Source organism: Rhopilema esculentum, chromosome 8 (genome assembly GCF_057945365.1).
Source record: "Rhopilema esculentum isolate cy_ngs chromosome 8, ASM5794536v1, whole genome shotgun sequence".
Classification (NCBI taxonomy): domain Eukaryota; kingdom Metazoa; phylum Cnidaria; class Scyphozoa; order Rhizostomeae; family Rhizostomatidae; genus Rhopilema; species Rhopilema esculentum.
Window position 1 is genome coordinate 9,350,997 of NC_142822.1, and position 15,792 is coordinate 9,366,788.

The 15,792-nt window shown below is 38.1% G+C and overlaps 1 protein-coding gene across 6 annotated transcripts in view; it reads left to right on the forward strand.

Moving 5' to 3' along the window:
- LOC135694795 (3',5'-cyclic-AMP phosphodiesterase 4C) overlaps positions 1 to 15,792 on the forward strand; it is a 93,072-nt gene that overhangs the window by 35,099 nt on the left and 42,181 nt on the right. Inside the window, exon 1 of one of the 6 annotated variants that reach the window (XM_065213671.2) lies at positions 109 to 7,884. The exons of the other annotated variants lie outside the window; for them this stretch is intronic. Within the exon in view, the coding sequence (XP_065069743.1) occupies positions 7,772 to 7,884 (113 nt within the window). The 5' untranslated portion in view covers positions 109 to 7,771. Of the gene's footprint in view, positions 1 to 108; positions 7,885 to 15,792 lie in introns of those variants that run through there. 6 annotated transcript variants of the gene reach the window in all.

Consider the following 15,792-nt stretch of genomic DNA (forward strand, 5'->3'; position numbering starts at 1 on the left):
GAACTTTGATAAAGTCATTCATAAACAAGGGCTAATGGCAAGGAACTCCCTTAGTCTCAGTGGCGTGCTGGCAGGGGGTGGGGGGGGGGGGTAAGGGGGCACTGTATAATAATTCACGATAAATCGCTTCGAAGAGAACATGAATCACCTTGCAACACACCACTTCTTTTTCTTCCTAACTTTGATGCACTGAACAACGATTTTCAAACACAATCTTACGTTAAATCTAAATGATTTTTGCACAAAGTAGATACCATGGGCGTACAGAGGTAGTGTGTGGGGGGTGTTTTTGAGGAACCCATCAAGATCCTCGGAAAAAGTTCCAATTAGGCACTATTTCATATATTGAGAAGGTACAAAGCTAGGAAGTAAAAGCTGGGAGATTATGTCCCAATCTGCACAAAATTGTGTTACATAAGCTAAAATATTTAACAATGACCCAAGAAAATCGATTTAAACCATCAAAATACATTTTCCAGCAAACTGGAAGCATCAAAATTCAAAAGTTTTTTCCCTTCGGCGGCAACCATGGTGCTGCCTCGGACAGTGTAGTTATATTCTGGGCTGGTTCTGATTTATAGATCTAAAGGGTTGGAAGGTCTGATAATAATATGTAAATAGATGTTGTGAATCGACACAATGTATTGCAGAGGATGATTTTGAACCCGGAAAATTCGTAGTAGACCCAAACAGGCCTGCCTCGCAACGGCCTTTGGGCCATATTTTGAAGAAAGCTTGTGGGTATTGTCCAGGATTGTCCATGAGTCTATAGGGGATGTTGTAAATATTTGGATGCATTTTCCGACCCTCCCTAGAACGTCTTATTTGCAATTTTTGCCGCCAACAATGGCGACCGCCTTCACTAAGCTCCCAAACGGTCTTACCGCGCCCTCCCTACCCCCAATCATCCTCAATAGTGACGCTCCTGATTATCATTGTTGTGCAGTTTTATGAGACAGCTGCTACAACGATACTCAAAAATACTGTCAAATTTTACAAAGAAATCCAAACTATCTTTCATACTAAAAAATTTCTCTATCACGTCCAGTCAGTAATTGACTAACAATACGCCGCAGATAGATAGATAAAGATCAACGTGTTCCGAACTCTTGTACTTTTCTGCACATTTCAAATACTTTGAAGACAAATTGCAAGATATTTGGAGCGCCATTTTGACCCTTTCCCCCCCCCCCCCTGCAATCTCATCCCTATAACGCCACTGTAGTGTTAAAAGTGACGGTGCTATAAAAAGCATTTGTGCGCCTGTAATCGAATTTCTGATTATCAAGTGATATCTTAAAAAGTGATATGCAAGTATGTCTCGCACTCCAAGTAGGATTGAAAAACCAGAGAGAGGGGAAGATCGTCATGCAGTCTGTTTTTCAGATACGACATGCACCGGTAATTGGTAAAGACAAAACAGAAGATTTGCGAGAAGCGTTCGTATAGACACGGTGACTTCGCTCTTTGTCTGCTATACTTCGTTGCAAAGAGATAACCAATATTCTCAAATCATTTTCCTCAGCCAATCATTTGAACAGCTGCAAGTTCACTGCAAGTAAATGGTCTTTGGTTTTAGCCTCTGTGCCTGGCTCTTTAATCTCGCTTGACTGTTTTGTTTTGATTATACGCACAACCGCAGGACTCGGTGCTGGTCTGGCCCCTTTAATATTAATTGATGTTTGACTTTCGAAAACTACGTCATGAAATTGAAATTTTAAGAAGCAGGATGAAGTTAATTTATCTAACTCTTAATAGCCTCCTTACCCTGATAAAAGAGTTTCTTAATTAAAAAAAATGCTTAGACAGAGTATTTAAAATTTTGATAGGTTTGTTTGGGTTATCCTTTGTGAATTTTCGATTTTCTTGCTTTTTGGTTGCGGAAAGCCTGAAGGTTGTCTGAAGGTTGTCTTCAAAGCTTTGTTTGCAAGAGAGAACTCTTGATGTTGTTGTAGTTGTTGTTGTTGTTGTCTTGAAGCTTTCCTCGCAAACCACTATCTGTCGAAAGATTTTTTATTGGGAACGGAAAGCTCTGTTTCGCTACAAATAGTATTGCAAATGTATAAAATTTGCAATAGGGTTTTTGTAGTTTAGACACAAGAGGAAGACTTTACTGCAAACATTTTCCAATTCAGTTTTGACTGTAAGCAGCTCGTACTGTAGTGGATACCACTGTTCTCTCGTGCCACTGTCGGCGGAGATATGCTGGTTTTCTTCGAAACCTTTAAGCCTCACTCCACAACATGAATAAAAAAGTCAGCGATGGCTTTATGGTAGCCTCGTTTTCAAGTCAACTTTTGGGATTCCGCCAATTACGTTTCATACCGCTCACAAACAAACAGAAGTGGGATTTAATCCTTCATAATTCCATTTTATGAATCTAAGCCGTTTTAATTTTGTAGTTTCATTTGCTATAATTAGTAAGCTACCTGCAAATCTCACGGAATAATTGCAGACGATACTAACCGATATTGTTTGAAACGATAACTATTTATCTTGTGTTGTTGATAGTTTGTATGAACTGGACTTAAAATGAATTTCGCTTCCTTTTCAGTCACCAGAATATATTTATATAACCGGTTTGACGGACCAAATGGCGTACCGCTTGGTTTACATTTAACGAAAAGAAAGCTAAATTAAGAAAAAGAAAACCTGCAATGTTTTTTCATTAGTTAAAAATTTGCAAGAAAATTTGCGGTCTGTAGTCTTCAATGACAATTTCTCATTTCTGCAAGATGGCGGACAGAGGGAGAAGAAAACAGATTTTGATGATATTCGGGCCATGGCTGTCGCAAGCTATTATGCTTAAGAGGGGGGGGGGGGGCTTCTAGGTGCCATTTGCCGACAAAGTGGGTGAACAAACTTTATTTTCTCGGCCTTTCCGGCACGTTTAAAAATGTGCGACGAAGTACCCCCTAGATGGAAAAACTTCCGTTTTTGAAACGGAATGTTTTTAGAAAGGTAATGTCAGCAGGGCCGTCAGAAGTAGGATGGGGGGGGGGGCTGGTGGCTGAAGCCTTCAGAAAATTGGCAAACTGTACTATATTTCCTTTATGGCAGTGCAATGAATGGGAACGATAAAATGAGCACCCCCCCCCCCCAAATATGCTGGATCATGATATGCGTGCTGCATTGTTACCTCAGACTGATCACATGAAGTTGCCTCATACCGATTTTGAGAACAAGTTTCGACCGCCAAGATAAAATTAAACTAGAACGATCACGCGGAAAGGAAAGGTCCCCTGCAGATAAATTTATTTACCATGATTGAATGCTTTTTAGAGATACCACAATTTATTTATGTTCGTTAGGGTTGACTATTGTCGACATTCCCTTTAATAAGGAAATACTCTGCGACCAGTAACAGCCCAGCTGCCGGTCAATCGTCTAACTTCTTTGCCATCTGCCTTGAAAATTTGAAAATTTCAAGAAACAATAGACAGTGATTTATCGAATGTGGAAATATTTTATTGGAAAAATAGAACTTTGATTAAGAATCTGTTTTTTCTCATGCTGTTATTTCACACTGTTTTTAAAGGAATATTTCACATAATATTTCTAAAATGTTTTCTCTTGGGCATTTAATAATGCATATATCAGTTTAATATTGCGGCGAAATTATTTGATAAATCCGTTGATTTTACCTTTGGGAATGAAACATACTATCACAATACAGGTTGTTTGAGAGCACCTTGTTGAATTTGAGTTTGCTCAACAGTCAGATAGTTTTGAAAGCAATGTACCGGTTGAGTCAAACATAGCTAGATAATATTCTTAATTTATTCTTAAATTTCATCGTTTAGTGACTCTGTTTTCTTGTGATTCATCAGATGAATTATATAAATCAACCGCCCTACTGAAGATGTTATTTGGTGGTCTTGGGAAATTTTGATAGTATGCATTAGGTTGTAGAAAAATCAATTTGATGTAAGAACAATATCAAAAACGCTCGAGCTTCAGATCAGCCAAAAGATATGAATATGGAACATTGACAAAAATTGTCTGGTTCTTATTGATTTATTGAAAGGGTGTTTTTAACCTAAGTTCGTGCATCCAATTAAAAAAGAAATATCCTGTTAAGTTACTCGGGTTTCGACTAGAATTTGTATTCTTGGTTGTAGGCCAAAACTGATAACCAAGGATGAAATAAAATAAAAAGAGCAAGGGATCTCTAGCAGAAAATTCCCTGAAACCCCCTTGCATCACAACCGTTGCGTGACACCCCCTTGTATCACCTGAAATTAGCCTGTGTTCCAGACCCGTTACTGAGCCCACTCGGGTAAACATCCTTGTGTAACAAACCCAGCGAGCATTGTTCTTTACGGGGGATAACAGGTTGAAATATTGCAAGGGCAACAAAATTGTTCTTGGACTGTCAGGGGATTGGATGTCGTGCAAAAGGGAGACCTTTCCCCTTATAACGTCATGGCGCAATGCATTCTGGTACTTGTAGTTAAACCCGCGAACATTTCATTAGGTTTTCTACGGATATCGGACGAAGCTCTGTTATTATTCAACGCTGTTTGCTCAAATTATCAAACAAATTATAGAAAATACGGTAGAATGTATCAAATAACACACCCAGAAACTAGTGCGGCAGAAAGTCGTCCCGACTGCAATTTTACAGCGAGCAAAAAGTGAAAATATGGGACCAATAGGAGAATGTTTCTGGTATAATGTAGATATGATTTCTGGAGGGGCTTTGAGGTACCAGTTACGGTTGTGCCATCGTGTGGCAAAAGTGGAAAATATTCTGAATTGGGTGCACCAAAATGCCGTTTTCCCAAAAACTTTTCAACCTGCAGGGGTACCACATCCTACTTTAAAGCCATTTGCAAGGTTCATAAACTGGTGGGATTGGTTTTGAAGTTTTAAACCAATTTACAAGGGTTATCCACTGGTGAAAGTAATGTTGAAAATGGGCGTAGTCATTCATATTGACGTCACGATTTGCCTTTCTTCGAAAAATACAAATTTGATTTGGCACATGTCATTTGTCCCTTTTCAGACTAATCATTGACTATACAGAGATTTGTGCTAAGAGTCATCCCCAGTAAGAGCACGTACTATAGCCAGTAAGTGTAACTATATTCAAATTTAAAACATTTATATACTGCTAAAGGCTTACTTGTAATTACCTTTTGAACTAAAAGCTACATCTGAACCGTAAAATTATACACTGCTTGAAGACCCTTCTTGGGGGTTTGCGAGGCTTACCTGTCTGCACAAGAAGAGCTCCAGACAAATTGCTGCAGTATAAACATAGCCTGTTTCCCAGACCCCTAACTTGAAAGTAGAGGTTTGGAGCAGAGGCGAAAGAACATCAGTGTTGCCACACGTAGGGATTTCTACCTGCTTTGGGGATTTTCAAAAGTTTATAGGCTGTAGGGAAAACCTGCGAGATCAGTCAAGAAAAGTAGGTAGTTTTCTGGAAATTGTAGGGATTTATTTTTGTTTGCGGCCAAACAATTAGATTGCTTGTATTTCATAGCTTTGAACTTCAATTTCCACTGACTTTTCATGCAAATGCAAAAAGTAGTTATGAAAAGATATTCCGCAAAGAATTTTACGTCAGAGTAATTTCTTACAAAAGCATTACTCTTTATAGTTGAATAGTTTTTTGGGTCCTCGATCTTTATGGCTTTTTAAAATAGACTTTCGCTGAAAGTTGTTTTTAGAAACATAGATGGACGTGGGTAAATCGCAGGGATATTTTGAAATATGCAGGGATTTGTGGGGAGAATCCACGTTGACATGCGTAGGTGGAAGTAGGTAGAAATCGCCTGCGCAGTAGGGAGAAACGATAAGTCGAGCGTGGCAACACTGAAGAACATCATCAGGTCAAATATATAAACAAAGAACTTCAGCATTCTTGGCAGTGTCTTTCCTATCAGTTTGAAAACAGATCTTTATTAATGATGACTAAATTGTTCTTGTTCAACTATTTTTTGCCACCATTGACTCTTTTCATAATTTATAACCATATTTTTACTTCTGTCACTGTCAGGCCTAAGGTGCACGTACGCTCTTTAGTATTTTTACTGAATTATAAATGAGTCTTCCACTGAGCTGTCCATTTCAGAAGTTTGGTATAACTTTAAAGACTTGGTCCAACCTTTTAGTCAATTCATATCTTTCTAGGCCTATCCTCTTCTTCTCCATCCAAAGTGAACAGCTTGTTCTCCTTTTGTGGCCTAATCGCAACACCGGAAAGTCTATCTGCAACATCATTTCCCGTGCAAGAACCTTGAGAAAACTAGGGATGTGCTGCTGGGTACATTCTGCCGTATTTTCCATGATTTGTTTGATAATTTGAGCAAACAGCGTTGAATAATAACAGAACTTCGTACGATCGCCGTACAAAACATAAACAAATGTTCGCGGGTACTACAAGTACCAGAATGCATTGCACCATGACGTAATCAGAGGACTTGGGACAAAAATACGTGTTTGCAGACCACGTGGTGAAATGAAAAAATGGCCGCTTCATTCGATTTTTGAAAAGTGGATTCCCCAGTTGGGCATACATGGGTTTAAGTAAGGGTGAGCATTTTAATGTCTGGCGTGTTCCCACAGTCAGCATGAACGCATGCTATGGCCTATCATTAATATTCACATCAGAATACAGAACGCTTCCAATTTCATTCTAAACACTGTCTCCGTGTGCAAGGAATGAATTAGTAATTCATTCACAACCATACTATTATTAGTGGTTTGTTAACCGCTGCTCGCATAATGCATAGCAAATCTTTAAGCTTCTTGAGAGCAGATTTTTTAGTTTGACATTGGTTTTTGTTAGATTTTTGTTATGTCAAAGTTGATATACAGCTTTTTTGAACTGTTTTCAAATACAGTTGAAAAAAGCAGCACAAAGATAACTCTGCTTAATTTAATTGGCCTATAGAAGTAAGGGCAGTTCTTCCTCAACATAATCACTTTTCTTAAAAGTCCCAGAAATATTGTAACGATGTAATTCTCTTTCCCTTGAAATGAAAAATGAGATCTTCAATCGTGTTGATAATGTTAAACCTCTTTGTCTTTTTGCTTTTATGGTACCAAGCCCTCATTGTCATTTTAATCGCATTTTCAAGCTTACGAAACTTGTGAAATAAACTTATATGGGCGATTTATCTTTCTAGCTTTCCAAAGCTGTATTGAATTTTAGGCTCAAGTGTTTATGGAGGTTTATTTTCTCGAGAAGAATTGATTTGTTTTGAATTGCGAGACAAATTAGTACTTTGTTTTGAACCAGAGGCCCAATGCAAGTAATTTTTTTGAGGAGAGGATTCAAGATATAATTTTGCAAATAATTCCAGTCAAGAAGCAGATTTTCTGAAATTTTTAAACAAATTTGGTGCTGCAAAAGGCCTCCTTAACCCCTGATTAACGTTAGGAACAGAGAACCTCGACGCGAAGTGAGCAAAGGGGGAAAAACGCCAATAAAAGGGGCAAAACAATAGTAAAAACAAGAAAAATGGTTAGTTTCCCGAGGGTCCTGATGCCCCCCTTGAGCAGGCGTCTCTGCTTAGGGACACACTGGCTGTTTTTGAGGTTATATGGTGTTCAGTGCCTGGCAACTGCTTGGATGAGGATGCTATTTGGTCCGGGTTTTATGATAGCGCCTCCGCTTAGTTGACACGCTGAGACTTTTCCCATGTATTATTAACGAGAATCGGTGAGTTAAGGAGGACTTTTGGAAGTAATGGTTCAAGCACCAAAGTAAGGATTTAGTAAGGTCAAGAACAAGGACGAAATAGTATCTAATGAAAGTATGGCGACGAAGCCTAAAGTGAACTTCGATCCTCCTTCGATACCGGTATTTTTGGATCGTTTGGTTAGCGCTGGAGTGAGGACAACTTCGTTTGAGAGCGACGCCACACTCCAGTAAGGCATTTTGCATTTTCATTTTATTTCACATCTTTTAATTCCTGTTTACATTCTGCTGCCAGGTTTCGTCTCTCTAAGCATCCCTCGGCTGTGTTAGAATACTGCCTATTATAACAATCTTTTTAGACTCAGTATCTTCTTGATTTATAATTTTCCAGATATTACCCTACTATTTTCATTTTTTCGGCAATAAAACAGAATTTTGTTTTCGATGTATGTTTTTGATGGCACTAAATCCTTTAGCAATTATATTTAAGCAATTCGGTTGAAACAATAAGCTTTTTTTTTCTAACTACAATCGTGTTGCTTTTTTGATTAATAAATATGCGCATAATCCCACAGTCGCTGTAACTGAAATTGTTTTGGGAAATTATAAAAGACAATTAACACAACCGTTAAAATTTGAAAAAATTGTTGATGAAATTAAAATTATCTAGAAATCTTCGATATTGTGTTAAAGAACCTGAGTTTTTTGAGAGACTGGAGAGCACAAAGCTTTACTGTCATTTTTCACGTTGCCACACTGTGGTTTTTTCTTTTTTTGTAAAAGTCTCCAAAACACCGCTGAGCCAGGAATAATTTCTTTTGAAAGCGGAAAAATTTTCCTGGAACCCCGTGTTAAACCACCGTTTCCATTCAAAGAGATTTCGCTTCTAGTTTTGTTTTCAACCTTAAGAAACAAAAACACGACTCTGTTGCCCGCTAGTTTTGTCTTTTCTTCTCTCCTAAACTTTGATGATATGCATCACCCTTCAGTCGCGAACAGCGTTTTTTGAATAATATATTTACATTTTGCCCGCGACCGTCTATGCTGGAAAACTCTTCTGTTCTCTCCGCGAAGATTCAATTGATGTTTTTTATTTGTGATTATCAGGATTTTGCAATTGCGCAATCAGGCTAGTTTTAACATATAAAGAAATCTTGGCTTTGCCATGTTTTCTATCGAAAATTTCACTCCACGACACTGTGGGACAGTGGTAATAATAACAGAGGCTTTTTTGAAGAGCACATGCCCTTCCTCTACGGACAAGATGTCTGTAGTTAACGGATTGCAATAGTCTTTGTTGCTGCGAAGAAATATGAACAGAAATTCTAATTTCTCAATCGTATAGTTTTGATTTTATCATTGTTATGGTTGCTTTTCCATTTGTTGATTTGTTTATGTGTGCAAATCCATTTGAAGTGCACGGCTTCAAGCAAAACGAGAACATTTGATATGATATTCTGTTTTCGTATCCCCTTACGAGAAATATGTCGGGTACTTAAATTCAGACTGCCTTCCCAAAGTAAAATTTGAAAGCTGGAGCAGTTCAAAATGCTTATAGTTTCACGTGATATATTTTTAGCAAATTTGTAAAATCGTGAAACTTAATCACATTAACGAATAAAAAAACTTCAGTTTTATTTTTTGATATTGTTATAAGTTCAACAAGCTTTTTAGTTGAATAATTCCGCTCTTACGTAATTAAAGCAAGCAAAGGATGTTCACAAATTTGAAGAAGTGTTAATTCATACAACCGACGTCGTTTTTGTAAATATTATCTTTAATAACTCCTAAATTTCCCGTAGAATTTTAGCTTTTAAATTTATTCTAGCTAAATATCGCTGTTTTCAAACAAAACCTTTGTTCTAAAACGTACAGTATTTTTCTCATCTTCTAAAAAGAAAATTATTGTAATCGTTTGCTTTTGTAATCGGCCGAAACCCTAGAAATAAATAAAATCGAACATCCAAAAACGAATGTCGACCAGCGTGGTCGTAAGAGGTAAACATGGACAAAAAGCCGAGTTTGAAAAGAATGATTTTTTTTACTATTTGAAAGAACATTTTTTAATTGACAACTGCCTTGACGATTAAAGAAAAACTATACCTGTTGTTTGTAGGCGGTTTCTTCTTTTTGTATTAATTTTTTATCACAAATCGGGAAAATTTAGTTTCGTTGCCTGAACAATGGCTACCTCTAGATTTTTTCGCGTTCGATAAGTTTGAGCTGTTGCGACATCAACAATTTCTTTTCTGTTATCTGTGGGATTTTGGATTAGTTTTCTTGGTCAGGCCTGTCCCATTATGGCTTCGTATTCATTGTTTCAAGGAACGGATGGCGATTAGTTCGTCGTAGAAACTTCTTTTGGAAAGATTATCTGAATTTTCGCAGAATCTCGAAATTTTTAACAAAAATTCACATTTTCAGCCCAGCTGTATTTTTACATTTGAAAATAGCCCGTCAAAGCAAAACATGGAATTTCCAGTGCCGGGGTTAAGGTGGGTGCTTTTCAGAGACGTGGTGGGGATTTTAAATGGCCGGGAAAATAAAATTTTTAGGGGCACAACATTTTAGGGAAATAAGTGTCGCTGAGGCAGCGTAAAATCTTCCCTCACTTGTTTTTTCTCTTTCACAAATCTGATGCTACAAATGATAAAAACTTCAAGGGAAGAAAAATTCAAAGGGCTCACATGAAAAGTTTTTCCCGAGTCCCGTTGGGCCACCACGCCCCTGGTGGTTTTGGTACTGCAGCATTTCTGAAGTAGGTAGCAGTAAATTTCCCTAACATTGCACGAAAATTCCTCAGAATTCGGAAAAATCTAAAATATAGACATAGTTTAAATTCACTGCAACAGCAATAGCCATAGAAGCAGGTGTCAAACGGAATTACTCATCTATTTTTGGCAGATGTTCCCGGGTCATTGATTTGAAGGAAAAACTTATGTAGCCTTGGCCTTCAGTAGAAACAGCATATGATTAGCAGCCTCTTCCTGGAATTGAAAAAAGGCCCCTGCATAGAACGGAGGTCAACTATAATGAAAAACGAAAGTACACTAGGTGAACAAAAGTATTGCACCACCTCGACTAATGAATAATGGCGTCAGCGTTGTGAACAATATGCCCTTTGAAATTCAAACCACTTTTGTGAAGCAATTGGGCGTTATTCCATTTAAGCGTTAAACGTGTGATAACCGTCAGAAAAATTAACAGTTTTGGGCAACCAAGCAAAAAGTAAGTACTTCCAAGTTCGCCTTAATGAACTCTTACATGTTTGTGCAAAGAAAAACCTTTTTTGCTGCAAATATATTACAGGTACTCCTATCGTAATTGCTTAGTTTTCATATACTTTGGTGGTCGATTTTGTTTCAAAATAAGAAGAAACAAAATAAGACGAAAAAAACTATATTTGCATTTTTCATTTTCATATCTATACCTAGATAAATTTCCCATTATTTCCCATCCTAAGGTCATCTTACAACTTTTATTTAACTTTCTTTAGCCATTTGAATTTGCTACAAAAAGTTCGCAGCGTTGCAGCCATTTTGTGGGGGGTGGTGCAATACTTTTGCTCACCTAGTGTACTCTGTCAAGCTTCGGCTAACAGGAGTTGCACCCTGAATCTCAGTTATCAATTTTGTTCGCATACTGTAATTGACAGGGGACTGGGATCGAATCTTCGTTTCCCTGCGCCCAAATTAGGCTGGCAAATAATAGCTTTCTAGGGAAAATGTAAACAATCTTTATCAGCATATGTAGCAAATAAAGCAAACTCGTGAAAGTGTAAGGGTAAATCATGGTTCAGAAATGGAATGAAAAATGATATGGGGAAGGTGCAGCTGGAATTTGAGCCATGCGTGACAAATATTCCACGCGCCTGGCAAAAAGAAGGAGCATTGAATAGCACGTTTAAAAAATAATCTGTTCGTATCCCAAGAGCCCTCTTGACACTTTTGGTAATCAACCTCCATCAGCCCCCCTCTCGTAGTTGCCCCTTGAAACCTTCTTCTTGTATTTCCATTGTTATAAATACTAAAACACTTTTATTACGTTTCCCCCATACATTCTCCGCCAAACTCAAAGAAACAAAGGACACAGGGAAGCAAAATGTTTGTCAATCATTTGACCATCCAACCATTTTCAAACCCATGCTACAAATTTTGACTATGCCACGAGTGACTTAAGCAACTGCCATCATGATTTAGCGATAAGCCTAGTTTAAATGTTTATTTTTTCGAAAACTGCCTCTTGAAAATTGTCATTAGTCTTGTTTTTCGATAAGAGGCCAAACTAAGAAATCTTGGAACGTGAATCAAAAACGGATTTGAGTTTAAACGCAAACTCTAGAAAAATTTTCTCGTGCGACTCGCCAATGAATTTACAACAACGTACAGAGCTGTGGGACTGAAAAACGAGAGAGTTACAGCTCTCGTTTGCTTAAAGCCTCTTGCAAAACCATCATGCTTTGCGACTATACTTTCAAAACAGGCCTATCATCGTACTGCATAGAAATATTAAATACAGCCCATTTCTCATCGCGTAAAGAAACGCTACCGCAAAACGTGACGGTGGCGCAAGGACTTTTTAATACTTTATAACAAGTTTTCATACCAAGTAACTCTTTAAATCATAAATTTTCCTTATTCCTTATACAAATGTTCCTTATACCTATTTCATGAAATTGCCTTGGATCGTGTTTTGCGATTCCATACTTTACTCAAGTTCCAGACTGAGATGTTATCGCAATAGTAGGCGTAAGTTGTTGCAACCCGTTACATCAGCGATGTGATCTTTTCTCGGTGCGGTCGCCCAAATATTTCCTCGCATTTGCAGGTGGCAATCTCTGCTGATCTTCTTGATTATATATCTCTATATCTCGGAAATCAGTGACGATTTTCAACATTATCTTCACAACAACAGTGCATGCTATATGCCCACGTGTTCTCGTATCCATAAAGCAACAGAGAAGCTGTTAGGATCTGTCAGCCTCTGTTGCAAGAGTTACTATGGCAGCCAGCTTTTTCGGCCTCGTTCATGTGGCGATATGGTAGAAGAAAGACGAATAATGATTTGTTATGGAAAGGTCTACCGATAGAAAATGGAACCATGGTAACTTCCCCGAAGGTTCCAGTCGCAAGCAACTCTGAGCTTGAGGGTACTGGTTTCATGACTCAAACGTAGAAGAAAGGATTGAAATATTTAGAACCTTGAGAAAAAGATTGTTTTGCACCGATGCAGATTCAGGTCTCTAAATGTGATTCAGTGCCACTTGTCAGTTAATGCATTCACATGATATACATTTTGGGCTGTCGCTCGCACAAGGTGGCATTTATTTACATATCTTCAAGGGAAACCTCCCACAGAACTGGTCGGCCGGTGTGTTGCTCGGCTTTTACCACTTCGGCGAGTTCACCAACGATTTCTTTGACTGTTGACATCACGGGCTTTGGTTTTACCAGAAATTTGGAGAACCCGGTCCTACACCTGTTTTGTGAGAAGTTTCCATCGAAAAGTTGACACGTAAAGAAGGCGTTATTTTCGCACTCTTGCCATCTCGGCAACAACCCCCTTTTTATAAAACAACCGACTAGATTGTCCAACTATATTGAAGGAGGCTATTCTTGTCACATAACCTCAGCAGAATAGAAGCTGCCCTATTGCACAAAATCTACATTTTGATTGTCTCCTGGAATTTTGGTGCTGCTCCATAAGGTTCCGTAGAAACAGAGATCAAATCAAATTGAAATAACAGCTAAGTGATAAAGATTATTGCAATTTACATCGAGGCAGGCAAAGAAAGGTTATCAAAATCGGAAGAATTACATTTTCCTTTCATTCGAGCAAGGTTTTTGTTTTTTTATCTGGGCTGTTCTCTGTTTGTCTATTTAATAAATCTAATGTTATCTGTCATGAATTAGCCTTGGTTTACGCAATAATCCTGTTCTTGTCGAGAAAATGTCATTTGTGTAAAGAATCACTCTTATCAGAATAATCAAACTGAGCAGTTTTTCAGCTGAAAAAATTAGATCAACAGCTGTGGTAAGATTTTAACGGAAAATGATGCGAAGTCCCTTTGAATTCGGGTTTTTCTGACAAAGTGAAAAACGAGAACATGGTTGTATTTATAAATGCTGAATGATTTCGTCATTGGCAGCATTGGCAGTGAACAGCCGTGACGTTCTTACCGGATTGCATTAATGAATCCGACGAAAAATGAATCCGGTATGTTACGAAGAAGGCCGGTCCGCTCAACAAAGCCAATGGGTTCAGCAAAATGTTTTGTGATGTCTTCCTTCAAAATAAATTTTGTCAATATGACTTACAGATAATGTATGTATGTGTTTCATACTGTAATGTATGTGTTCAATGCAGTGTACCATATAACTAGTCATCTACGTAACAAATTTCAAACAATGAGAGTTGGATGCTGTCTTGACAGATTTCAGTCCGTGCATAAGGATTGGATACAGTGGTGGCGCCAGAAATCTTCCGACAAAGGGGTTGGAGCTTCCGACAGGGGGGCTAAAATGACTAAAATAAGCAGTTTTCGTACGTTATTTTGTCAAATTTGCTCCGACAATAACCTAAAATTTCCTCCGATGGGGGGCTAGATGCTTCCGACGGAGAGGCTGTAGCCCCCCTAGCCCTCCCCTGGCGCCACCACTGATTGGATATGGAATATAAACGAAACAGTGTTCGTATGTAGATGACAATGGACCAGTATGATCTTCACATTCCCTTTTTCCTCATCCTTTTGGCCCGGTTGGGGCATTTAGAATCATTTTATCAAGCAGTGATATAACACACGATATCTTGTGCTTGGAATTTAGACCCCAATAACGAACTGCCCTCGGTGACCGGCAACTAGATGCCTTCATGTGATCAAACGTTAAAAACTCTAATAAGATCTTCTGATAGAAACATTACACTTCATAGAAACATTAAAGTGAGGAAAGAAGCGCATTGTTTTGACCGTAATCGAATCAATTATTGTCATTGGAAAATATTGTGTTTCTACAAGAATCCTTCCTCGGGACCCTGCTATCAAGCTCCGTGATTCCTTGAAGCAAAATGGGTGATGACGTTACACTGATGCGCCTAGGAAAGCAATGCTTGTTTAATTTTTGTTCCAGCTTTTATCAGCTTTACTCTTTCACCTTAGCCTGTGGCATGTGGCATATGAATTCATTTATGGCATTTGATTTTGAAAAGCATTCCATCATTTTCGTCCTGCAGTTTTCGCCAGCAGCTGGTTACGAATTCAATACGCTCTTTCAAAAACGAACAGGAGAAAATTAGGCTATTTCGTAACTCAGTTTGCTGCAAAACTGTGTCTCGCCATCTTGTTTCAGCGCTTGTTGTTACAGCAAATGTCCTAAGTAGCAAAAGATTTATTCAAAAGTAAACTGCTGCGTTTTAAATTATTTCAGGTCTGTATGAGGAGCATTTTTTGAAACGGGTTGTCAACAACATGCTATGCCGTGCACACTGTTTCGTTATATATAAGGCTGGCCAATTTTCTGACTTGTCTGCCTAAAGGCCGGCACTAGCACGCTGGGCCTAATGACCGTAAAACACAGATTTTCTTAATGTTCAATTTTTTTCGAAAAGAAATGACTGGAAGATAGCTTCAAGGCGACACAGCACGCTTAATAAAATTAGCAGCGCTTAAACTACATAGCAAGATACGTTTGCATTTTTTATATAAAAGTTGTGAAAATAAAACACTTTTTGAAAACAACCAGTTTGTTTTCTAGTATCCTGTATCCTTTAGGGCATGCAGTGGTGTTCTAAAGAAACTAGCTTCATTTATAAGACACTTAATTAAGAGTATTTGATGATAGCAGACCATTATTAACAAATATTTTCATTTTGTGATGAACGGTTCCTGTAGAGGGCATGATCAAGATTTAAACCGTGGCTCATTTCGTTCATAATTCCTTTCCTTAACGCAAAGCAAGTTATGCAAGAACACTCATGATAAAGTTCTATTCAATAACTAAATAATTAATTTGGATAAATTAGCACGACCAAGTTTGCACAAAGATGAAACAATTGAAGTAAAAATGAATAGAATTGGCGATGAAACTCGAATGCTTTCTCTCTATATACCGATGTATGTCTCATGTTTGCATGAAAGGCGA